The sequence below is a fragment of the Antennarius striatus genome, chromosome 2 (genome assembly GCF_040054535.1).
Source record: "Antennarius striatus isolate MH-2024 chromosome 2, ASM4005453v1, whole genome shotgun sequence".
NCBI classification, from domain to species: Eukaryota; Metazoa; Chordata; class Actinopteri; order Lophiiformes; family Antennariidae; genus Antennarius; species Antennarius striatus.
In genome coordinates, this window is record NC_090777.1 from 3666094 (window position 1) to 3693011 (window position 26918).

Genomic DNA, 26918 nt, shown 5'->3' on the forward strand with positions numbered 1-26918 from the left:
TGACATCTTCAGACGCACCTGTCTCCATCATGGGGTCCATCGCAGCTTCACATCAGACCACAGAGACGCTACTGGACCTTCATCTATCTCCTGGTCATGTGACCCCTTCTTAACTTTCTCCTATCCTACCCCCTCCTTACCAGCCTTGCCTGGTCGCCCCACTCCAGAACTTCAGATCCCCGAGCCTGGTGTCTGTGTTCTACCCGTGTTCTTTGGCTGAATCCCTTCACTAGCTGCCTGTTCTGGTCTTACTTTTCCCCAGCCTCGGTTCCGCTTTCGGGTCTTCACCTTGAACACAGGGGCCACCTCACAGGTGACACCTTACCTCACCACGATGACACCACACATTGAGCACAACAGGCTTGATGGTGCGTTCAGGGTCTCGCTGCTGTCCACCTTGTTAACTCAAGTGTTTTTCTCTTCATCAGTTAACTGGGTGTGAATCATTCACGACAATAAAGTTCAACAACAGGTACTTGACCACTTCTAACTAACTAGTCCTCGTTAATGTTGATGAAGGTTCAATATGGTCATATTTGATTTTCTTCAACGTTAAGAGGAGCTAGAAACTATTTTACATTCATTAAATTGTATAAATTTGAATCCAGGTCACCTTTCTTCTGAACATCAGGAAGTTAGGCACCTGACGATAACCCCTAACCCTAATGTTAACCCTTACCCCTACCCCCCAACTCTAGCCCCTAATCGTAAACCTATCCCCTAACCCCAACCCCTAACCCTCACCCTACTCTTAACCTCTAAGTGTAACCCCTAACCCTGACCCTAACCCTAACTGGTTGAGATGAACTTGGCAGGGATTACATTGAATTAGAGAATAGTTAAAGTTTAAGACCTTGGGTGTGAAAATGTGAGAAAGAAAAAATATATTAGAATACATTTTATTATAGACCAAAGAAAATCAGATTGTATTTGTGTTCGTGTTTGATATATCAACTTCCTGATTGAAATGATTTTATGCAGACTTATTAGGAAAAAAAATCATTTAATAACAAAAGTTATGTTTTAATAACAATAGAATCCCGTAGTTACAAATTTATGAGTAATGTCGTGATTTCATTTTCAATCACATGAAATTTTCTATGTTTGGGATTTTATGATTTCTGATAAAGTGTCTTAATTTCTTTGCATTTCAAGAATTATAATTGTGACTACCCTGAACGTTGTGTAAAAATTTTCATTTTGACATGAAATATTTTTCATTCTAGAGATGAAGCAGCTGACATTCCTCTTCATCACACAGTGAAACTTTCAAACACTAGTATAAACAGTAACTGATAGTACAAACTAAACCCGTTGTTAACAAATGATCACATTAAACTGCATGTTTCTCAAAAGTGCATGTGTTAGCATCAATACTGTGACGATTATTAATCACTCTAATGGATTAAAGATGGGAAATAACAGACATGATGAAGGATTCCGAATTTTTTTTTTTTCAGAAATGGTCTCGATCCTGCAGACAGAAGCTGTCTGGACATTAAATCATTTCTAGATAATCATCAGGGACGGCAACTGGAAACCACTTTTCACTGAACCATTATTCCAATGATGGGCGGCTGATTTAGAAATAACATAAAAGAAAAAGACATTTAAATTAAGACATATTTGTAGCATTGAAGACTCCTGATCTTCCATAAAATCTTCAGCATTCCACTGAAAATAAGATCAAAATCTCAAACATTGAGTCAAACATGAATATGTCAGGTGAAATGCTTTGAGCATTCTCATTGGTTCAAATTGAGTCCCAATCCTCCAATCACTAATCCGTTGTCATTTTATGGAAAATACGTGCTGAAATTGGGTTGACATGAGATAATTTTCAATGACAACAAAAATAAGGCACTTATACTCCCCCCCAAAATGTTAAAATGTTCTCAATTCACAGAATTGATCAGTTTGAATTAAAATAAGTGTAAACCCAGTGATTGGAAAATGCCATTTTTGAATTGTGGATGAGACATAAAAATTGCATTTTATATCAGTCTCATTGGTCTGAACATGGTGGGACGGGGAGGTACTGATAGGTACCTGCATAGTTCTGTGTTCATTTTATAAAAACATGATCATGTGAGGTAACTTGTAAAATTACTCGACATCAGTAGTTTCCTAATCCCAGCCTGTCAGACTTTTACCTTATAGACTTCACTGTTCTTAATCATTACCAACAGCTTGTTGTCCTACTTCTGAGCCCAGAATGGTTGAAGTTCCAGAACTAATTCAAAGCTAGAGCTGGTGGGGCAGATTAAAGCTCTGACCTGGTGGAAGGGTGGTCTGCTATGTGTTTAGCAGGAAGAGAAGCTCTGACCTTGGACAATTCATCCTCTGAACATTCAAACACAATTTACAGAACACTTTAACATCACAGACAGCCAGACACACGTAAACATTTACTAGGATAGCACTGGACACATTTACCGTTGTTAGCTTAGCTTAGCATAAATAATGGATACAGAGGAGAAACAAGCTGACCTCACTTCATAGAGAAAAACACCTAGTGACATTTATAACGTTAACTAATTAACATTTTGCATCAAATGTGCGTCATGCAGTTTGGTGAGAAATCATTATAGCAGGAAACTGACACTAGCTTCTCATTTAACATGTTAAATTAGCTTCTCATGTCATCGAGGTACATAACAAAAACATCAGAATGCCTGAAACATTTAGACTGAAACCTGAGACTTCAGAAAGATGCTAAGTGACATTAATAACCACTTGGCTCCGTGTAAAAATCAGATGCAGTTGAATTTCCTAGTGTCTGATGATGCTGAAGTACGAGAACGCTGTTCTTCATGATGCCTCCTAGCTGCCAACTGCAGTCCATAGGCTTGAGTGGTAACATCACCTGCGTCTTTGGTAAACGTGTTGCATGCACACGGCGTTCGGCTATGACACAGAAAACTAGGAAAGCATGAAACAGTGAATGTAGTAGTGGTGCAGAGTGCAAAGAGTGTGTTGCCAGTGTCAAACCTGCACAGAACCAATAAATGAGGTATCATCAGGTGTTCTGCTTTCTTCAGAGGGCAGAAAAGGGCTGGACTATCGACCAACAAAAACCCAATGTAAGTCAATGATTCAAATAGTTTTCCTGGGACCTATGGACCACTTTGTTTAGATAGCAAGATGAGCCCAATAGGTAGCTTTAAAGCATCCACTAAAGGGAAATGAATTTCCACTGAATAACTGGAGCCCACTTTTGCCTCTACCTCTACTAACGCCTCATGTGTTCATGCGGGGCTGCTGCACCTTAACGTGTCTGTCTCTGTGCCCTACTAACTCATGAGCGTTAAGCTGCTGTGTTTCCTGTGTCAATGGCTCAAAAGGCACAGATGAACCACTTGGAATTCATGGCTGTGCCTAGAGCTAGTCTTCTGTCGCAGAAGTCATCTGTCATTGGCTGAGTGTCAGGGGGAGTTGCCACACCAGCAGAGTGTTTTGAGCCGAGTCTGATATGCCGTCCACTGGGGCTGTCCGGTCTACTCTGCGGTGTCCTCTGCCACCGGAGAAGATGGCTGTTGAGGTGACTTTGCTGCGCTTGGCTTCCCCCTCCTTACCCCAGTCCACTGGTCGCCCCCTCACCCACACATCTGGGTCCTCGTTCACCTCATAGATGGAGCCATCCTCTGGACTATGTTCCAGAGAGTCTGAGGGGGCCCTCGGGTTCCCCAGTTCAGGTTGGGCTGTCAGGATCTTTCCAGGCAGCTGGCAGGTTGAGTGGAGACGGTATTGCAGCAGGAGACTCTTGGGCTTGTCCTCCCTATGTGAAGGACATTCAGAGTCTTGAGGGTAACTACTGTGCTCCATCCGTTGCCCTCCATCTTCTTCCGCATCGCTTCTACCCTCATTGAGGTCACTGAGGATGGAGTCCCGTCTGAGCAACTCAGATGTCAGGCTACTGATGATCGCCAGCAGGAAGTCCACCGGACCGCAGTGTGCATTCAGAGACGTCTTCCCTTTACCTGAGGAGTGTGATAGTTCTGAATGAGTTCATACAATTTTAAATGGCATCAGGTGCAAAGAATTGAATATGACATGTCACTGTGACAGGAGAAACAGGTAGGGTGTGGGTCCTGATCCACTCTGTCGGCGGGTCTTTAAGCGAACAGTTATGGTTCTAGAACAAGACCAAGCTAGCCGATGTGTCAGGAGGTGACAGGATATTTGCTGGTATCTGACCCTTGAAGTTGAAACTCCATCCGCTCTGGTTTCTGTTCTCTGTGTTCTGTGTGTCATACATGTGTCGGGCTTCAGGGATGGAACCCTGCAGGAAGTCGGCAGCAGAAGCACTTCCTGACCTGTGATCTTGGGGATGCCCTCCAGGGTCGGGACGGGGAAGGTGAGGATGACGCCCTGGTTGGTCCCGACCCACAGCAGGCCTTGACAGATCAGCAGGCTGGAGACACAAACCTGACCTGCAGGGCAACAGAAAATCGACCATGAACATGGCCACACTCAGCTGCATGAACCGGTTCCAGTCCACTCCCACACTGTGGCCTCACACTGAGGACCCACAGCATTATGGAAAAAAAATATTACATACAAAAAAATTAATGACAAATAATTCATGAAAATGTCCGGGGGTGGGTCTTTCATTGAGCCAATGTTAGATTGAAACTTTACTTTTTGTGTTCAGTCTTTCATTTTGACTCATGTGTGAGAGTCAAAGTGTTGTGTTGACTTCCTGTCCGGCCCTACCTGGCGTCAGGTGGACGGAGCGCGTGGAGATGTTGACTTCCTGCAGCGGCTCCATGGTTTCCGTGTGAAACAGGTAGATGGAAGAGCCCTGAGTGAAGGCCATCCAGACACCCCCACCCGAGTGGACCATGCTGCTAACGCTGCAGCCCGGATCGGGATGGGCCTCGAAACTCTACACAGAAGGGCAGAGTCAGAGGCCAAAGGTTAGGGGTTGTCTATGAGCAGCAATTCACTACTCATCATATCCACATAGACAACACTGACAATTTTACCAAGATGTGTGAGTCAGAACAACAGGTGAACGCTCGTGTTCACAATGGAAGGTCCAGCCTTGACATCCAGCTCCAAAACCACCCTCCACCACCCCATCTGAATACATACTAGGGATGAGCGAGTACACCACTATCTGTATCTGTATCTGTTCAACCAACTACATTATCTGTAAACATATCTGTACCCGGAATGGTCGGGGCTTAAACTGGAAGTGGGTGTGGTTTGACCAGAAATGGGTGGGGCTTAAATCGCTACATTATACTGTTTTTTTTGTGCCATTTTTTTTCCACATAAAGTTAAACAATGTTGATTGCGGTGTGTGTGTGTGTGTGTGTGTGTGTGTGTGTGTGTGTGTGTGTGTGTATGCGTGCTATGTCTTAGAATTATTCATTTGAACACAGTTTAGAGCAGGTAAAAAAAAAGACGAGTGGAGGCGGTGGTTAAATGAAAGCGTACGTGCAACAAAAAAACAACAAGTTCACCAGGTAACCAAACACCGAAATAGAGACAAGCTGAAGAAAACCCAAGAAGAAGTGAGCTACAGTGAAGCCACCAACACAGAGATCAGTAAATGTCTGTGTGTGCCGGAGAGTGGGTTAAGAACAAGCTCCACTCTAGCTGCAGTCTGTAGGGAGGGGTGGGAAGTATGTGTGACCGGCCAATCACAGAGCGTGAAAACAGTCAGGATGATTTTCCTTCAGTCCGATCACGAGTATTAACGGGTTTTATTCGTATCGTACTCGTACTCTTCAAAAATAAGTTATCCGTACCGGATACTCGTATGAAACGAGTATCCGGCTCAACCCTAATATCTATGAAGTAAAGAGTTACACACCAGCAGCTCTGGTAACTCCTGGTCAACTCTGTTTCACGATACACCATGAAATCATCATCATCATTATTAACTATGGTCACGACTGTATTCTTAGAGAACACGAAGTAAATAGAAGCACTAACAGAATGATTTTGGAACCTGAAAGGAATCCAGTCTCCAAACACAAACAGAAAGTCAACAAGAGCTGAAGACATGTTGAGCGTCGCTCATGGACATCAACCTGGCATCGTGAAAAAATTTAGTTCCACTGTACCAAATTTGGTCTGTGGATCTACAAGCCAAATTTTGATTTAAAAAAAAACAACCAAAAATTAATTGTGTAACAGAATCCTTACATTGAACACAAACTCATTAAAAGGTCACCAGAGACATTTTACTGGAATTAACAAACAAGTTAGGAGAAGTTCAAAATGACCACCTACATCAGAGACTGTCTCGGTGCTGCAACTCAACATTCTGTTGGATTGTCTTCTTTCATTACACGTTCATTTAAATCACGTTCTTATATCAGCAGTTTCACAAAGTTGTTGTAGCAGAAGATCCGAACACACATGAACACTGGCTCATCAGCGACCAATTAGAACCACTGGAACCGAACCACTCAGGAGTACGGTTCCAGTGTCCAACTCTGAGTGTTACTTCATTCAAGAGTGTCCGTCTAGTCATGATCTGTCCACAAACAAGGAGGAAGACTTCCCCTACCTAAATGTCCCTGCTTAAATGTGGGGACATCTGACTGATGAGGGGGAGGAGCTGACCACAGATCAGATGTTCTTCCTGACATATATGATGTACAGGTTGGTCACTGTGTCCCAATTGGTAATAATTGTCTTCACCATGTGTCCATTTTATTAGAATCTGACACTTCTGTCTTACATTCCATAACATAGCACCTTTTATATGTGTACACCTTTAACCACTTCCCCGAGGAACCATCACCTTATGGAGAGGTTTGTGGGCTTTAGGGATTCTGAGAGCTATGCTGTCAGGAGTGTTGTACTCCTGGTAGGGTACCCGAGGCAAACAGGTCTCAGGTGAAGGGCAGATAAAGAATGGTTCAGAAGCCCCCATGAGAAACAGGGGGGAAACCAGGGATTTAAGAATGCTAAAAACCACAGATTTCCAGGTTCCAAACCAAACAACGCACCTTTGTGTCGGGAGTAGATCCTTGGATGACGGTGACTTGGTTTCCACAGCTGGCCCACACAGTATCCTCAATGCTTAGTAGAATACGAACCGGTTCCGAACCCAGTGACACCAGTCTGCACGAGTGCACGTCCCACAGTCTCTCTGAGACGAGGAAGGGACCATGGTCAGAGTAGTCTTTGTGACATGCAGACCCTCCAGTGTGACGTGGGTTCTACAGTCAGTACTCACCCCCTGTTCTTCTGTGGTACACGGCGACCGTCCCATTGGCCATTCCAGCGAAAAGGTAGGACAGCGAGTGTTTGATGCAGAGGACTGGACAGCCATCAGGGGTTAGTAAGCTCAGCAAGAACTGAACAGTCGTGTCCACGCTGCTGTACACATGTATGCTAAGGGGACAAAGCAGGGGCACTGAATAGTCGAACACAACACAAGAAAGCACGGTTTGGACCTGGTATCTTCTATCCTTTGTGATCCAGTTACAAGTAGATGTACTCCTGTTCACACCTGGTACAACTATACAGTATGTCTCCACATGAGTCTATACTAAAGAACTTGGGATCAAATCTCATGAACACCCCCACTGAATTTTGAAGAACATCCAATATAAAAAGAAGTTTTCATAATTTTAAGAGTTTCCTCAGCCAGGAAATGATAAACCAGAATAAATTTGGAAGTCTGGATTTGTCCTGCATAGAAGCATAGGTCCTAGGTTCTAAACCACCTGAGGACCGGAGGATGTTTCTATGTGGAATTTGTATGTTCTCCCTGTGTCTGCGTGGGTTCCCTTCATGTTCATGTGCACAAACATGAATCAGACGTGAATTAGTAAATCTAGTTGGCCTATAGGTGTGAATATGTGTTTGACTGGATGGACGGTGAACCCCGAACCTTGTCTGATGTCAATCGGGATAGACCCACTGCAACCCTACACAGGCAACAGGCTGCAGAAGACGGATGAATGGATAGTGTAGCGGGGAACTCAGCTGAAAACACTCACATTCAAGTGGAATACATAGCGACTATACAGTGTGTGAAGTCTCTCGATTGGTTGATGTGTGATGTTTCTGTTCTGATCTTCAACCAACAGAACTGACTAACCTGCCATCCTGGAGGCCAGCACAGATGATGTTTCCCATTTTGGTGGTTACATGGTCTTTGTCATTGTCCTCTGTGCCGAGACAAGGCTCTTTGACATACTCCAAACAGAGAACCGGAGACCTCAGAGGGACAGTCTTGACCAGGCGAGGATTGGCTCGGTTCAGGGAGTAGATCTCAACTTGTCCATAGCTGGAGCTTCCTCCTCCCCCAGCAACCTGGACATTGTGGGAACAAAAAAAGGGCCGGCATCAATACTGTGGAAATAATCTCTTCAAGAGGTCCTCATCAGATTTTAGAAGGTAGATGAGATACATGTAGAATTTTATGTGAGTGTGTACTTGTCCTATTATGAGAACAAGGCAAACATTTCTGGAGGGATGCTGGAGAAACCCCATCCTACTTCCCTACAACACCCTGTGGTAAGGTGCTCACCAGAGGTAATCCTAAAATAAGGTACTCCCAGAGGTAACCCTGGAGTTATCACTCACCCAGAGGTAACCTTGTGGTAAGGTACTCACCCAGAGGTAACCCTGGGGTAAGGAGGTGCTGGCGGTGCAGAAACCCAGCAGACACGACTGAGCTGGACTGTGAAGAGCTGCCTCCACCTACACAGAAAACAGGTTTGATTTAGTTTGCATTCCTCCATAAATACAGAAGGATGGAGAAAAAGACAACTAGCTAAAATGTTTACCCCAACCCTAACCTCTTACTCTAACCCTAACCCTAACCCATACTAATTAGAAAAAAATCCTGTAAATTATAAAGTGATGATGATACGAGGTTGAAATCCTGCTTCACCAGATGGTGTCATGATAATGTCTTCCAAATGTCCTCAGACTGGAAAGAAGTACCACCACCACCCACCCACCACAACCGCCACTCCAACACTACCACCCAACCACCAAACCACCGAACTCCCACCATACCAACACTACACCACCACCACACCACACACTGTAGGGGGCACTGTGACCTGTGTAGACACACCACCCTGAATGACCCCACCCCAGATGAGACTGCTAAACATCCCGCTTCTGGCAAGTGAGCAAAGTTTCAAGACTTTTTACCTTTATTTTTACAAGAACTTCCTGTTTAATGGAAAATGAAGTTGATTCTAATTTTTTCGGACGTTTACTGAAGTAAAACATGTTCATTCATTCATTTCCTTGAAGAGGAATCAGACAATCAGCATTGTCTGGTCTTCAGCTGCTCTGAATCAGGGTCACATGTTCACACTGAATCCTATCCCAGCTGCAATTGGGTGGGAGGCAGGGCACACCCTAGACAAGTAACCAGTTCACCACATGGCTACATACAAATCTACTCCTGCAGTTGATCTAGACACCACATCACACCCCAGCTGGGGAACCTGGATAGAACCCAAGCAGACACAGGGAGAACATATGACCTCCACACAGTAGGGACTCAAACCAAGAACCACCAATCAGTGACCCACAAGGTGGAGAGGCAGCTGAAGACAAAATTGAGAAGATGGATGGGACTGATGTTCTGACATGAACCTGTGTGTTTTGATGAGTGGGTTGTGAATGCAGTGAAACACCAGACTGTGTTCTCCATCCAAAAGAAGAACGCTGGAAGCGAAGTGTGTTCTGCCCAGTTTCTATTTTAAGGCAGCAGCTGGTGGCGTCTTAGTTTCATCATCTCTTGATGCTTCTTCACGGTTCGCTTCCTTAGCGTGTTGTTTAGGAAGGAGGAAGAAGACAGTGAGGAGCATCATGTTCCTCCTGGAGGCGGAGCTCACCTTCAGGGCGTCACCTCTGGAGAAGACAGGTAGTCTGCAGGTCAACACGGGACTGCTGAACCGGGCGCTGGTCACCCCCTCATCTGGGGGACACTCCCATCCCATAATGTTTTCTGGTCCTAGACACAGACACACAATTTTTGAATTGTTTGATTAAAGCTAATTTGTCAAAGTTAATGTATTATATTTTATTACATTATGTGATATTATGAATGAATAAATATTATAGAGAACAGTCTAACCAGTAGCTGTACTTCATAAATCAATCAATCAACCAACCTTCATTTATACAGCATTTAATCACGTCAGCAAACATTTCAAATCACTTTAACAGATAGGGAAACCCAACGGAACCCTCCAGAGCATAAGAGATAGCGGTGGGAAAAGCATCCTCATTGAGGAAGAAACTCCAGGCAGGACCAAGACTCTGGAGGGGGCGGAGACAGACTCTGGAGGAGGCGGAGACAGACTCTGGAGGGGGCGGAGACAGACTCTGGAGGGGGCGGAGACAGACTCTGGAGGGGGTGGAGACAGACTCTGGAGGGCGGAGACAGACCACCACTGATTTGGTGCTGCTGAACTCTGCTGTTAGTCCAGCCTCACACTGAGCAGCAGTCTGAGTGATGACCTGTCTGATTGAAATGTATCAACCCCCCCCGGGGCTCTTCGCTCTGAGGATGCAGGATTTCTGGTGACCCGTCAGGTCTTTAAGAGTTGAACAGGAAGCATAACCTTTAGCCAGCTGGCTCCTTTACTCTGGACTGATCTCACAGCCTCGGTCCGGGGGGCAGACACCCTTAGCTTATTTAAGAGTAGACGCAGATTCTACTAGATCAGCTGCTATAGGCCTAGACCGCTGAGCGTCTTTTCTCTGTGTCTCCCGTTAAAGAGAGCGACTTTATTTGCTTTGGAGCTTCTGTTACTTCTTTTTCTTTGTTTTTCCTACTGATATTAAATTAGACTTTTCAAATACTTGCAAGATACTTCCGCTGTTTTTGTGCTTCTGCTCGACAGGCGGGGAACAAGCATGGAAGACAGGAAATCCAATGGCCTGAAACTCTTTTCTTTGCCCTGTCTCTATCCCCAGCTTATTTCTTTTTCACCCAATCAGTCGAGGCGGATGACCGCCCTCTAGAGTCTGTGTCCTGCCCGGAGTTTCTTCCTCAGTGAAGGAGTTTCTCCCCGCCACCATCTCTTATGCTCTAGAGGGTTCTGTTGGGTTTCTGTCTGTTAAAGCATTTTGAAATGTCTTTTGATATGATTAAACTCTACATAAATATAGATTGATTGATTAATCAGACCGGTTCAGCACCTACTCTGAGCGATCCTAGCAAGGTGGATCCGGTTGACCCAGGAGATCTTGCTGAGGGGGCTGGGCGTGTTGAAGACCACCATCACGCTCACTGGACGACCAGATCTGTGTGCACAGAGTGTGGCGGGCGTGAAAACAGCAGCCTCCACCCCCATCCTGCGTCTTCTATGCTCCTGAACCCTACCTGTCGGGTCGGCCTGGTACCGACAGACGGAGACGACACTTGTTGGCGTTCTGGATCTCCTCCTCCTTGAGACGGATGAGCCTCTGCAGAGCCAGACACCAGTCCTGAGACACGATGGTGTTCAGATTCTGATGCAGCCACAAAGAGGAGAGAAGAAGAGTCAAGACCAAGAACCAGGTTCCACCAAGAGCCCCCAGAGCTCCTCTGAGTCCAACAACAAGGGTTTGGTTCTGATTGGACTGAGCTGCCGATGCGATAGACGATGGTCCAATCAGGACACACTGCTGGTCCACCGGCACAGATCCTACAGCAGGACTTTGCTGTGAAGGCTGGCCCAGCATGAGACCTTTATCTGCTCATGTGCCTCCATGAGGACGACACCAGGGGAATCACTCTGAGGCGGCAGAAATGGAAAGAATTGCTTGGGGTGAATGAGGAGAAAGAAGGAGCTGAGAGTCCTGGTGGTTCGTTTAGTATCACAGTCAGATGATCTCACAAAATGTTCAATCTAACAGCAGAGGATCCATCGTTCTGAAGCCCAGGATGACAGTTGTAGGAGGAAATGAATGCAGCCGAGGACTGTGATGTGTTAGAAAACTAACACTAGCTAACACTAGCATGGGCTGTAGGTCTGACCAGTCAGGTGACCTCAATGGTTCTACCAGGTCAGCTCAGGCTGACAGTGGCCCTAAGTCGGATGAACGAAGTGATGTGTTCAAAGACCAGCTGCTACCTGGTAGACTCCCTGCAGGGTTCCCACCAGCAATGACACCTCCTCCACCACGCCCAGGTCGTGCTGCAGCTCCTCCAGCTCCTGGTACAGTCTGGGGGGGCCCAGGAACACCTGACCTGAGACACAGGGAACCCCACAGGACACATCAACACCAGAGACCGACAGCCCTGTCTGTGGCTATTGGTTTATTCTCAGATTATGTGACGGACCTGATGTGCTGGGGGAGGAGCTGCAGCGTCTGGATGGACGGGGGTCATCCCTGCTGTGTAGACCGTCCTGTCCCACCTCCACCACCTGGGTCTGCAGCAGGGGGGCGCTCCACTTCACTGTGTATTTCGGGCCGACAGGAACTAGGCTGCTGATGTCCGGGGGGCCCCTGAAGGAGACGGGGAACATCAGGTTACCTGTGTGTACGTGTTACAGCAAGTGTGTGTGTCATTAGTAATGACCATTGTGTAAATGAGGATCACACCACACACACAGTCTCTGTAGTCAATCAAGAGCAGAGTCATGGCTTTGAGTAAACACCAAAGTTCCCTCTGACTAACATTATCTTGACGACGAGACCATCAGACTGTCACACCCTCTGCTGCGTCACGCGTTCTAGAGAAAGTATGCTGGCCGGAGGCGGAGTACACCCAGGGTGTGACACCACACAAGAAGCTGTGTGGGCCCACTGGTGGACGCCCACTGGCCTGGGGAAGTGTCTTCAGGGGTCTTCAGACACTCACCTGAGGTTGACGTTGGCACAGATCAGGTTGTCGTTGAGCAGGAACAGCTTCCTGTCCTTGGACTTGAGGACTTGACCTTTGTCACCATAAACAATCTCGGTCAGCAGCTCTGCCTGGATCAGCTGGTTCTGCCCCGAGTTCAGCAGCTGCAACACAGAGAGGAAGACCCCCAACCGGTCCACACAGTGGACATCAGCACAGACTGCCACCGAGCTGTCCAGTCTGTCCACACTCTGTTCAATTTGTCCACTGAGGTCAACAGTCTGTCCACAGTCTGTCCAGTCTGTCCAGTCTATCAATCAATTAAGTTTTATTTAGATAGCGCTTAATTATGGCAACAGACATTTCAAAGCGCTTTAACAGACAGAAAAACCCAACTGAACCCTCCAGAGCAAGCATAAGCAACAGTGGGGGGGGGGACTCCGCATGGGACCCAAACTCTTTTGGGCGGCCATCCACCTTGACCGGTTGGGTGGAAAAGAAATCAAAGGAAGATAAGAACAGGGTAAAAGAAAGAGAGACAGAGAGAGAGTGGCAGATAGGCCAGATAGAGTCAGTGTCAATATGGTTATAGTTAGACAATTGGGGTTGTTGTCTTCAATACAAGTTTCCCATCAAGTAGTTGGTAAATTCAAGGCACAACTACAGCTGCGTGGATGACTGTATGGCGGCACGGAGGAAAAAAGGAGGCAGGACCCCAGCCGATGGAGAGATGAGGGGTAGTACTGGTGGGCTTGGAGGTGTTGGTCCACAGAGGATGGTCCACAGAGTCTGTCCACAGTCTGTCCAGTCCGTCCAAAGTCTTTCCAGTCTGTAAACAGTCCTTCCACAGATACCATAACTACTGACGAAGCTTCAGAACACCCAGCGTTGTCAGTGTGTGAATGCTAACTCCTAGCTGCAGCTGACCAGATGGTGATCAGTGTGAAGCTCTGGTTGCCCCAGCATCAAGCTCAGCATGGGGCCCCGGGGAGCTTCCGGATGTGGGCCTCACCTTTCTGAGGCCCCGGGTCCCCATGCTGTGAGCGATCTGCTGGATCTCAGCCTCCTGGTCAGACATACGCTTCTGCTCGTTCAGCTTCTCGGCCAGCGTCTCCAGCTCGGTGAGCGCCAGCTGCAGGGACAGACGGTCACCATGGGACGGCGGAGTGTTCTTCAGCATGTCCTGACAAAAATAAAATACTATATGTTAAAAGAAAGGCTTCAGATTAAAAGATGTCTGTGTAGGTTCTCAGTCATCCAGGTTATGGTTATCCAAAAGCTGTTGAGTCGATCCACTGGACGTTAAAGTTCTTGAAGACGTTTCGTCTCTCATCCAAGAGACTTCAGTTGACTTCAACTGGAGATTCAGATTAAATCACTGATTCCTGCTTGTCTGTGAAAGTCGAGGACGTGAAACTCGTGCTGCAGCTTGATGGAGGGGGTCGTGGGTAAAACATCCGCGAGTGGCTAAATATGAAGGCTTTGAAACAGCGAATGTTGAGGGGGAACATTTAGATCCATTTTCACCATACACATCCAACAATGCACTGCAACAGATATGAATGAGTGCCTCCACTTCCTCATGTCAGAAAGACAATCTGAAAGCCAAACAGTTTTAAATGTAAGAAGAGATCAGTCTGACCTGAGATCAGACCTGAGGTCAGACCTGAGATCAGACCTGTGATTAGACTGACCTGAGATCAGACCTGAGATCATACCTGTCATCAGACTGACCAGAGATCAGACTAGAGATCAGACCAGAGATCAGACTGACCTGAGATCAGACTGACCAGAGATCAGACTGACCAGAGATCACACTGACCAGAGATCAGACTGACCAGAGATCAGACTGACCAGAGATCAGACCTGAGGTCAGACCTGAGGTCAGACCTGAGGTCAGACCTGAGATCAGACTGACCTGATGTCAGCCCTACCTCACCATCTGCGGCCTACCTGCAGCAGGAGGATGAACTGGGGGAAGCGCTGGATGGGTTTGACCATCAGGCCATACAAAGTGATCCTGTCTGGACTGGAGTTCTGCTTCTTCTACATGGAGACATCCTGTCAGAATCTTTCTGATTGTCACGTCAGATTCTAGGCTGGACAACATCAGTTCCAGTAAGCAGCATGTGAACCGGTGTGAAACCGGTTTAAAGAGACGTGTGGAAACCTTAAGAAAGTCCAGGAACAGAGGTTTGGACATGCAGGCCTTCTTGATGAGTGCCATGGCATTGGTGAAGTTGTTGATGTAATCGCTGTAGACATTCAGAACCATGGACTTGGAGAACTGTGGAGAACAGAGGAAGATCAGGATTAGTAGAAACTATTGCTGCAGTCCAGACCTTCTGACTGGCTGCACCAGAGTCTGTGGTTGGCCGTGTGCTGGACCCACCGAGGCCACAAACAAGTCTCCTATCCTCTCGCTGCGATCCCACTCGGCCACGCGTGACGCCAGGGCGATCTGGAACATTGAGTGGCACTGATGGATCTCCTGCAGCCGGTAGAAGATCTGATGCACCTTCTTCTGGTTCAGGATCCAGACCTGGGGTTCCAGCAATGGTTTCTGGTACTCCTGAGAGATGAGACGGTCCACAGGTTCAGTTGCCAGCAGCACAAAAAGTTTGATGGAATGGATCAGAGATGATTTCAGGGTTTAGTCAATAACCTGGAGAACGTTTGACAGTTTACTGTTAGTGGAGTCTTTTCACACATTTTCCTGTGGTGACAAAGAAATGAAACATGTTCTATGATTAGATGTGATTAGGATGTATCATTACCTAAGGTTCTACTATGTTATTATCAGAGGTTCTACTGTATTATTCCTGTATTATGTCTCAGTAATAAACAGGCTTGGGGTGTGTTCAGGGGTTTAGCATCAGAGCTAAGGTGCTAAACATTATGAAGAAGGAACCTGCTGCAGTTCCTACCACGCCGTCAGTTCTGACTGGATGTGAAGGGTGAAACAGGTTCTCCTCGGGGTCTTTGTAAAGGAGCGACCAGAGGCCACCTAACAGAGACGTGACCCACCTGGAGGATTCTCTGGAGCGACTCCAGGTATCTTCTCTCACTCTGCACGATGGAGCTGAGGATGAGGCGTCTGACGACCTGAAGGGGGCAGCGACAAACGAGTGTCGTCAACAATTCTGTTAAAGTGAACGTGTGACAGCTGAGGCTAGGACGCAGGCCAGCAGGTTAGCATGTGTTATCATGGTGACGTGCTCTAACAAACAGGGTTACTGACGTGACATCACGTCACCGTTTTAAACTCTGCTTTCATGTCAGAGCCACTCGGACAGGGAAGGACTGGACATTGGAGCCGTGTTGTAACGACGCGTTGGTACATGCTGGTCGACTAAAAACAGGAACACGCTGAAATAAACAGGAATAACCAAATGGAAGAATTCAATGCGCTTGACTTCCTGTTTGTGGGCTCACGCTGTTTAAGCTGTAGCAAACCAACAACCACTGCGAAGCTAAATATATCGTCGCTCTGGTCTCACTTTCACTTCTGGTTCTAGAAACTCATCGTCTTCCTCTCTTGTGAAAGTCCTTCTTCCTCACCAACGTCTGTTCCACAGTTCCTTCTGTTGTCTCTTTTAAGACTCCAGATTTGACCCAACACCCTTCACCGCTGTGAGGGAACACGGTAGGACGACCAGGTAGGCAGTGAGGAACCCACGTTAGTGTTCCACACTTCTATCACTGTTGTTGTCAACTTCATTGATGACCGTGGAGCTGGATGTAAGGTGGACCATGTGGAGGAAACCATCTAAGTGGGGGGAGGGGGAGTTTCCAGCTTTTATTAATAAGTAAAAAGATATTTCCTTCAATATTTACTGGCTCCTCCCACTGCCCCTCCCACACTAAATGTTTTTGCCCACAGGAGTCTTGATCCGGTAACCCTCCTTTGCCTCATCCAGTGGACTGAGCTACTAAATGACAGATGATGGATGTTAGATGTTCATGTCAGCTGATGATTGTTATTGATAATTGGTATTGATAATTAGTATTGATCAGGGTTTACCTACAAGGACACAGAGTCCGTTCTCTTCTTCTTTTTAATTAGGTTAGGGTTAGAGTTAAGTTCTGAACCCGGTCTGTGAGGCTCATTTTGAAGAACCTACCAGGATCAGCTGGACACACTGGCTCCACCCACCTACCTGCTGATTGGTCAGCCCTTCTGGCATTGGGCAGAGTTGTGCTGGGGGGTGTTTCAGCTCGCACACAGACACGTCCATGTAGCCGGCATCGTCCGTCCCCCCACCTGCAGACAAACACAAACCTTAGTGCATAGAGGCACAGGGACCTGCTGTGGTAGCTTTAGTCAATGTAGGCACAGGTGCCTTCAGGATCTGCCCAGCTTTCCAATGCTGGTTTAGACGGTTCATCACCTGAGCACAAAGTCATGGCTGCTTTTAGTCCTTTACTACATATGACATATGTACTGACTTGGTCACGTGACTTCAATTCAACCCACGGTCCCTTTGCCTCACTGGTCCCTTTGCCTCAGTCCCACCAACACAAACATTTGTCTGCATATGGACAGGAAGAGGAAAGACTGCCCCGAGCACGTTACACCAGACGTCGATGTCCTCTAACAGCATGTGAACACACACACGCACACACACACACACACACACACACACACACACACACACACACACGTCCATACTTGTGGAGTCTTTTCTCTGAAGGAAGGACAGTCTGCGGAACATGGCTAACTTTTCCAGACCGTCCTTGGTGCCGTTCCGCGCTGCTTTCATCAGCTGCTGCACCTGAAAAGACAGTTCCAGATAACAGTTCCAGAACAGTTTCAGGAGAACAGTTCAAAATAACAGTTCCAGATGATAGTTCCAGATAACAGTTCCAGAACAGTTCCAGATAAAATGTCACGGTTTGGTGTGGCTGTGCTGATTTGTGGCAGGAGGAGAGGCAAAACTTGGGGGTTGAGCCTCAGCTCCACACCTGTTGCCCATCTCCACACCCATTGCTGGTCTCCACACCTAGACTCTATCAGGTTGATTAACATGAGGCTTTTTAAGCCAGGTTCTCTCTATCCTCTGTGCCGGTTTGTCATTGTAGTTTTGTCCTGAGGTTCTTTCCCTTGAGGTTCCGTTGTTGTTTCCTGTCTTGATTCTACCTATGTTTTGTTTGGATTCTTGCCTGTGTCTGGAGTTGTGGGTTTTCTGATTAAACCATGGTGAAAAGCTTCACCAACTGTGTCCTGCATTTGGGTCCATACCCCGGTCCACGTGACAAAGTTCCAGAACAGTTCCAGATAAAACTTCCAGAAAAGTTTCAGATAACAGTTCCGGTTTAAATATCTCTACACGACTGAGTGATCGGCTCTGATTCAGGTCCAGTAGAACCTGACCTGATTGGTGATTAGTTTCAGTCGTACCTTTGTGTCACAGCTCTGTCTGATGTTGAACCCATGAGGCGAATTGAGACGCGAGCCCAGCTCCTTCCTGGGGAGGGCACAGCGCTCCTTCAGTCTGACGACATCTTCTGGCAGCTGGCAGTCCGGAGGAACCCAAGAGCAGAAAGACCTCGTTGAAGACGGACACACTTTGACTTAGCGCTGAAGCATCAACAGACCTGAGGCTGGTAGGTCACCAATATCAACACCTCACCAGCTGCTAGGGTACAGAGAACACGCATACTACACGCAATTCTACAGGTGGAGTCGAACCCACAACCTCCTGCTGTGAGGCAGTGCCTCCTCACTCCTCTCATCTCACCTCGGAACAGATGAAGACATCACCCATGAATGAAAGACTGCCATGCTAATGGCGTAGTGTGTGTGTGTGTGTGTGTGTGTGTGTGTGTGAGTACGTTACACACACAAACTGAGCACCAATCAGAAGTAGTAGAAACGCTGCGTCAGCTGTCAGGCGGGTCGTGCTCTGCGGTTCTCAGGCTCTTTCAAATGCTATCATGTACGTACAAACGGAGTGTCGGTTGGCTGACCCCCCACCACCTACCTCCTGCTGCACCTGGACGACCTGCCTGCCCCCCCAGCACTGAGGAACATCCTGACTTCTGTCTACAGTAAACGCCTGAAGGAGCAGAGCTGGAGCGACGCGTGACGACCAGCTGCTTCCTCTTCTCCACCCACCAGCTCAGCTACCAGATTCATATTCTGACATTTATTAACACATGAATAGAACCTGGTAGGACATAAACCAGCTGTGTGAAACCCAAGCAAACGGACTCTGTGCTGAACCTGTCCGGTATAGTTCTTTATCAGAGCTGGGTGAACAGCAGCGAATCTGTGGCGCCCCCTGCTGCACGCCAAACTGCATCAGTCAACTTTGAGTAGCTAATCATTACCTTGCTAATGCTTCTTTTACTGCAGACACATGTTGCCAATAAACATTTTAAATAGCTTCATTTTATTACCAACAATAAATTTCAGAACACTTTCCAGGTGCTTCACATTTTATAAGTTGGCTTACATCATGAATCAGAAGAAAGACCAACTGGTCATGTGGTATTGTGTTGCCATGGCAGCGCACTGCTGTCAATAACAACCAATCCTGACAGGAGTGCTGAAGGTTGTCCGAGGAGTTACCTGCCCCCTGCTGGCCGGAGCCTCCTCATCCGACGGCTGGTCGTAGCTCTCAAACTCTCCGGAGCTCCAGCTGCTGGAGGCGTGGAGACCGGGTCTCTGGATGTCCTCGTAGATGTCTTCTACACATGAAGAAGACACGCGGTAGTTTCACACAGTGCAGAGCGAACAGTCAGAGTCACAACCTGATCACCTTCCACTGGTTGCTGCAGGTTCTCAGCAGGAACGTCATCGTAGAGGACCTCGGGGTCTCTGACCTCCACGTCCTGACTGGACTCTGGACCAGGATCCTCAGCTTCAACCCCACCCGTGTGATGTCCAGTCAGTGGAGTGGCTGAAGGGGAAGCCTCATCCTCCAGCTGAGGGACACAACCATTGACAGGAGCGTGGGACTCACCCCGACGACCATCTGCCTCCAGAGGTTTCCCTATAGAACAATCGAACCAATGTCCATGAACGTAAATGCTCAGAATGAATGAATGAACGTTACAATGGCTGGTGAATGAGTTCTCTGTTGGTGAATATTCAGACATGATCAGATGATGACTGTGTATCCACACGCTACTCATGACCAGCCCAATGAGGGAGTGTAAGCTGACAGTGGGAGGTGTCAGCTCACCTCCGGAGCACTGCCAAGGCACCCTTGAGCAAGCCACCGTCCCCCTTTACAAGTTGCTCATTGGAGGCTCTTGTGTGTGTGTGTACACACTAATATGCATGCATGCGTTTGATTAAGAATTACTACTAGAGTGAGCTCTTAATTTCCCTTTGGGGATCAGACCAGTATAGAAAATTAAAAAAAAGAAAATGAATCTTCAGTCTTATGTTGTAAATGAAAAACTTTTTAGCTGTTATTGTATTAAAGTTTTCATCTGAAACCACTTCCGACGTGCGTTTTGCTAATTAGAGGGTTCTGGTCCAATAGTCTTACAAACGTTATTAACATCATGTACAGAAAAAAAAAAGTACGTTACAGGAGTTGGGAGAGAATGGCTGCTACCAACTGCTAATGCTAATTGCTAGGTGATACTGTGCTTATGTCACTGGCAATAACTTCCTGTCTAAACAGGAAGCAGCTCCCTAGTCTACCATCAATTAAAGGATGGAGCACAGAAGGTAGGAGCTAGCTCGTACCACAGCTAATGCTACCACTGCATACCTTTGTGTAATCGTAGCGTTAGCTCTGACACCACACTGAGCCATTCGCTAGCTCGCGGTGACGTCTTGTCTGCTAAAACGGAAGCACAGACACATCTTCACGCTGCGACACAGCTCTTCTTCACACACGGCGGCTCTTCCTCCTTACCTTCATAAACGCAGCTGGTTGTCAAGGAAACCTCCGACTCCACGTTCGCTCCAAAGTCGGACGAGGTGGACCGTCTGTGAACGCATCAAGAGGTCACATGTCACACAGTCCGGGTCAGATAGAGGTTCTGGTCTGTTTATTTAACTCATGACAGTGAAAGAAGAAGAAGAAGAAGATGACAGTGAAAAGGTTCTCAGGTGAAGGTTTGTTAAACGCTGAGTTACAGTTTGAATTGAAGAATTGAAATGTTTAGGGTGTTTAAAATGACTTTTCCCCAGAGATGAGTCAGGTGAAAACATTTGTAAAGCTTCCAAATGAATCCCGTCTGCGTCAAGTTCGAACGTCCACGACCAGCCAGACATGAGAGCTGGCAGGAGACGCCTTCACCTCTGAACACGTCTAAAGCTATGAACCAACAACCATGAGGATCAGGTGAAAAACCACCTCTCACTAGACTGCCAGGGGTTCTCCTGGTCAGTTCTACTGAGAACCTGGTAGAACTGAGTTAGGTTCTACCAGGGAACGTCCCTGATGTCAGAACTTACCCTTCTGGAGATTCCCTGACCTCCATATCTGAAAGACCAGAACATTGAAACATCACGATTTTCTCTGGATTCATAAAGTCTCTATTGTAAATAACACAGTCTACAGGTTCAGTGCATCCACGTCAGCTGTGTATACGTGGTACCTCACCTGAGCACCTGTGGCCCCTCAGGCCCCCGCTGCTGCCCTCACTGAGGTCCAGTCTCACGGTGCTCTGGTTGGGGGTTCTGGTGTTCTTGCCTGGGGGTAGGTGGTTGCTTCTGCTGTGGGGTCGCTCGTCTCTGGTGGTCTGACGTCATCCAATTCAAAGGCCCCGCCCTGCTCATCTTCATCCTCCTCTTCCTCTATGTGTGCTGCCCCGTCACGTATGGACACTGAGAAATCAGAAAAACAATGGGAATGGCTGAAAACAATGTGATAAAAAACTATTTTTAAAAAAAAACTATTTAAAAAGGAATCCAGGGCATGTGTGAACGGCTCGGCGGGGAACCGTTAGCATCATCTTCATCATTAGGAGAAATGCTACACCTGCTAAAAAGGTCTCTGCAACTGTTTATTTGCTCATACAAACGTTCAATTATTCTACAAAGTTTTATGTTTATTTGTAGTAAAAACAAAAAACTACATTTTTTATAGAGGAGTATTTGTTGGTGATTTTATGAAATCAAACCAGGATCTTCTGAAAGGTTTAAAGCTGTTTAATTAGGGATTATTTGGGTAGGCTCATGTAGACACACCTGAAGCTAGTTGTGTAAGTACCGTTTAGTCACATGACCACTTGAAGCTAGCGGCGGCTAACATCAGAATGTCATCAGAGTCGTGGGTTTGGTTGGTCTAGAACTGAACACCTGCTGCGTTCGTCTCTTTAATCAACGGATCTGATGTGTTTGTGTTCAGGAGTGTTGCCCCTGCACAACGCCGTCCATGAGGGCCGAGTGACTGACCCTGACTCACCGACATCACGCTGACATAAGGTCAGAGGTCAACCCAGTCTCCTCAATGGTCCCAGCACAACACAATATGTTGAACAGACTGTTGATTAGGACCAACTGAGCAGCAGCGATTAAACGGAAGATTACACCCTAAGCTCCATCTGTCTGCACGGAGCGCACTCACACACACACAAACACACACACTCACACACACACAAACACACACACACACACACACACACACACACACACGTGCACACAATCACTCACACACCACCATCAGCTGCTGACTGAGACTCAAACATCTAAAAGAACAGCCCGGATGTTGATCCATCATAACTTCCTCCTGATGGCTGCTCTACTTCCTGTTCCTGATATCTATCCTGGAATAAGGTTCATCGGCTGTCAGAAGATCTGTGAGGTGAAGGCGGGAGCCTCAACGTGGAGACGTCGCTTCAAACATGACATCAGGACCCATTGTGGTTTTTTTTATCCAGAATTATTAGTCACGTTAACGAGAGTGGAGCCAGAAGTTTGAGCTGATAATGTACAGTAAAGCCTGACCAATCAGCAACAAGCACTGAACCTGCAGACATCACAGCAGACACTGGGCCTGGACCTCATGACCACATTCACCTTCTTCTGCATGAAGTACAGCAGAAGTCTGGACGCTGTCATCTGCTCACTGACAGCTCCACAAGAGCTGTCAGTCCTACAGGGGGGAGGTGGCGAGGTCAGCACGTGGTTGAATGGATTTTATTTCATTTTAAACTGTTTAGTGTAGTCTTTGTCTTGTGGTATGTCCTGTGATGTCAGTGTTTCTTTTTCTCCTGGTTTTTATCCAGTATTTATTCGTTATGTAATGTCTGAGCAGTGGATATATACAATTTCCTCCGGGATTAATAAAGTATCTATCTATCTATCTATCTATCTATCTATCTATCTATCTATCTATCTATCTATCTATCTATCTATCTATCTATCTATCTATCTATCTATCTATCTATCTATCTATCTATCTATCTATCTATCTATCTATCTATCTATCTATCTATCTACAGGTAGGTCTGTGTCAGTCCTACAGGTAGGTCTGTGTCAGTCCTACAGCATAAGGCCAGCAGAAGCTTGTTCCGTCTTATACAGCATATTGTAACTAAGCTAGTAGGCCTTGTTGCCATGACAGCAGGGGATTAAAGAGTCTCACTTGCAGCATGCTAAGGCACATAATCTGAGGTTCATGCAGTAGCTTCTAATCCCACATCTCAGGTGAAGGGCTATAATCTGATCACAATAATGCAAAGGGGTTCCCATGAGTTAATGTTAGACAGAGTTAACGTTAGCTCAGGATGCAGCTGCCCGCATACTGACTCGAACTTGGAGGAGAGAGTTCATCTCTCCTGTCCTGGTATCCTCACATTGGCTCCCGATTAAATCCAGAATACAATTGAAAATCCTCACGCTCACATATAAAGCTCTTCACTGTCAGGCTCCGTCTTGAGGATCTCATTGAAGTGTATCACCCTCCCAGGACTCTTCGATCTCAGGATGCAGGATTTCTGGTGACCTGTCAGGTCTTTAAGAGTAGAACAGGAGACTCTTTTACTCTGGAACAATCTCCCGGTCTTGGTCCAGGGGTCAGACCCCTTTAGCTGATTTAAGAGTAGACTAAAAACCCTTCTCTTTGGTAGATCATACTTTTCTTTTGCAATTTACTGCCTCTGTCTCTGTGCTTCTGCTTGACAGGTGGGGAACAAGTATGGAAGACATGAAGTCCAAAGGCAACTACAGCACAATCTGGACTGGAAATTCAACCTAACCTATCTGCCACTCTCTCTCTCTCTTTTCCTTGCCCTGGCTCCATCCCCAGCTTATTTCTTTTTCACCCAATCGGTCAAGTCGGATGACTGCCCTCCAGAGTCTAGGTCCTGCCTGGAGTTTCTTCAGGCACGACCTAGACTGATTAGCGCCATCTAATGATCAATCCAAAAGTTCAGCTGTGATTATTAGAATATTTATATTCTTCACCCAGTACAGACAGGACATCAATCACTCACCTGCGGGATGACCCTGAGGTGTTTGTGGATCATCGTGTTGGGTCGTCTGAATCACACCTGGTCCTGCGGACATACATGACCTGATCAAGGACTGTCCATTCGTCCGACAAGTCATTGACAGCTGACGTGTCTGAAAGCTCAATGTGGCTCGATCAGTAGAAGGGCTCTGTCTAACAACTGGAGCGCTGAACCAGTGTCACGGCTCGTCAAGCCCAGCTGACGCTGTGGAAGTGGAGTGAACGTACGTCTGTTAGTTAGCATGTAGTTCATCAATCAACCAACTTTTATTTATATTCACATTAGTAGACGTTTCAAAGCGATTTCACAGACAGAGAAACCCAACAGGACAGTTGTCAAAATGAAGTGTGTTCTGGTCTAAAGAGGCTCTCTAGAGGCTGACAAACACTGACACCACACACATCCTGACGCCTGATGTATAACCACGTGGACCAACTAAAGACATGGAACCTGGTGTTTAACCACGTGGATCAGGCCTCTAGCTGTGTCTCGTTGTCTTTCGCTTGAGGCATCTAGAACGTGCCACATTCCTGCACAACAAATCCAGACGTGTCTTTTCCCAGACTGTCACCAGCTGATTCGCTGAGACTAGAGCTCAGAACAGTCTTAGGTCCAACTCTATGTCTTCATCTTTACCTGTCTGGACCAGGGTCTTCACCACAACACAAACATTGACCTCTGAAGTCAGGAAGTAAACACATAAAAGAAGAAGACAAGGAGATATGAATAATTCAGTGGACTCCATGGAAACAAGCCGTCCTTCTGAAGAAGAGAACGTGGGTGTGGCAGCTCAATGGACAATGGTGTGTGTGTGTGTGTGTGTGGGGTGGGGGGTGGGGGGTTGCTGTGCTGTCAGCTGTCATGAGAGAACAGCCTCTGGATTGTCCCAGCTGAGTGATCCACTAACCCCCCCACGGAGACAGCATGCAGTCAGACCCCAAAGCCAGACATGGAAACAAGGTGAAGACCCATTCTCACATAATGTCGAAGTTAGAGCCATGAAGTGTCCATGAAGCTTCATTCACACATGTCACAGCCAACCGGTCGAGGCGGATGGCCTCCCAAAAGAGTCTGGGTCCTGTCCGGAGTTTCTTCCTCATCGAGGGAGTTTTCCCCGCCACTTATGTTTGGTCTGGAGGGTTCAGTTGGGTTTTTCTGTCTGTTAAAGCGCTTTGAAATGTCTGTTGCCATGATTAAGTGCTATATAAATAAAAATTGATTGATTGATTGATTGATTGATTGATTGATTGATTGATTGATTGATTGATTGATTGATTGACGTGTCCAGAAAGCTTCATTCACAAGTGTCCATGAAGGTTCATTCACACGTGTCCACGAAGTTACTAGTATCAATCAATCAATCAATCAATCAATCAACTTTTATTTATATAGTGTTTCATGACATCGGTAGACATTTCGAAGCGCTTTAACAGACAGAGAAACCCAACAGAACCCTCCAGACCAAGCATAAGCGACATCAGCGGGGAAAAACTCCCTCGATGAGGAAGAAACTCTGGGCAGGATGTAGACTCTGGAAGGCTGTCACCCGACTTGGCTAGTAGCTACTGCTGACTAGTAGTGGTTATAGTTATAGTATAGTATAGTAATAGTTATGATAGTTAAGCAGGTCCTGGTTGAACCTGGTGACTTAAGTTAAGGATTTAATTCTTGTTAATGTTCAGTTAATAAACGGCGTTAAAGCAGAAGACCAACAGACGTTCTGTTGGTTCCTCCAGAACAGACAGGAGCTGAAGATCTGTGAGAACATGATCGACATTTCAGCTCTGAGACACAACCCAGTCATGAGTCCAGTCGTCATAGAAACAACAACAACAACAACAACAACAATAAAACGCAGCCACACAAACTCCCAGAGAGCAGCAGGACAACCCCAGAGTTTGTCTGTTGAGTTAATGAATCTAGTGGTTCTGGTCAGCCCTGTGGAGAACCAATAGAACCAGTAGAACCAGTGGAACCAGGAGAATCAGCAGAACCAGTAGAACCTTGTCATAGAGTCATGGTCCGGTGTAAGAGACACTTCTTCTCCAGAACGAGAACCATTCTGGTGACGTCATTGTAAAATCACAACCAGAACCTGACACACTGACCCTAACAACAACCGTGACGTCATCGATCTCTATTGGAACCGAACGCAGCTCCTTCGGAGCAGAACCGCTCACCTGCCCTCCCGGTCAGTCCCGCTGCGTCTGGTCCCGTTTGGACCCGTCCGGTCCCGGGTTGTCCCGTGCTTCCGTCCCCCTCCTCTTCCTCCTGCTGTCCCGCTGCGGAGACGAGCGGGACGCCGGAGCTGGTTAGCGAGGGACCGGTCCCCGCTGGACCCGACCCCGGTGGACCCGTCCCCGGTGGTCTCGACCCCGTTGGACCGTCTGTCCACACTGATGGCGACAGAGGACACAAACCGTACTGTCCTGTTTGTGGGGACAAACCGTTCGGGGTGGGAGTCGGATCTCAAGCCCTGAAAGGTCGGGCCGGGTGACCACCAGGGGGCGCTGATGTCTCACTGTCGCTGGACCTGCACCATCTGGACATCAGGTGTGACCCACCGCAGCTGGTCCTGGTCCACAGGGACGTGATCCACTGGTGTTTTATGGTGTAGATCAGAGGCCCCCAACCTTTTTTGGCTCCACAGACTGCCTTCATCACAGACAATATTTAACGGAGCTTCATTTGCTGGATAATCGTTAACTTCACCAGGAGT

At 47.0% G+C, this 26918-nt stretch overlaps 1 protein-coding gene across 1 annotated transcript; it reads right to left on the bottom strand.

The window, feature by feature from the left end:
* Positions 1 to 924: 924 nt before the first annotated feature.
* LOC137605457 (rho guanine nucleotide exchange factor 10-like protein) lies at positions 925 to 26918 on the bottom strand. Its single transcript, XM_068330163.1, has 29 exons — positions 26380 to 26918; positions 24182 to 24403; positions 21346 to 21569; positions 21198 to 21225; positions 20653 to 20726; positions 20506 to 20577; positions 19540 to 19773; positions 19350 to 19468; positions 18177 to 18290; positions 17448 to 17550; positions 16936 to 17039; positions 15803 to 15880; positions 15168 to 15347; positions 14946 to 15062; positions 14729 to 14821; positions 13788 to 13958; positions 12794 to 12939; positions 12272 to 12438; positions 12063 to 12178; positions 11330 to 11457; positions 11150 to 11250; positions 9834 to 9952; positions 8590 to 8676; positions 8072 to 8286; positions 7202 to 7359; positions 6972 to 7114; positions 4717 to 4888; positions 4317 to 4433; positions 925 to 3980 (listed from the first exon to the last, which is right to left on the bottom strand). The coding sequence occupies exons 4-29, from the start codon at positions 21221 to 21223 to the stop codon at positions 3412 to 3414; spliced, it is 3723 nt and encodes a 1240-aa protein (XP_068186264.1). The 5' UTR covers positions 21224 to 21225; positions 21346 to 21569; positions 24182 to 24403; positions 26380 to 26918; the 3' UTR covers positions 925 to 3411.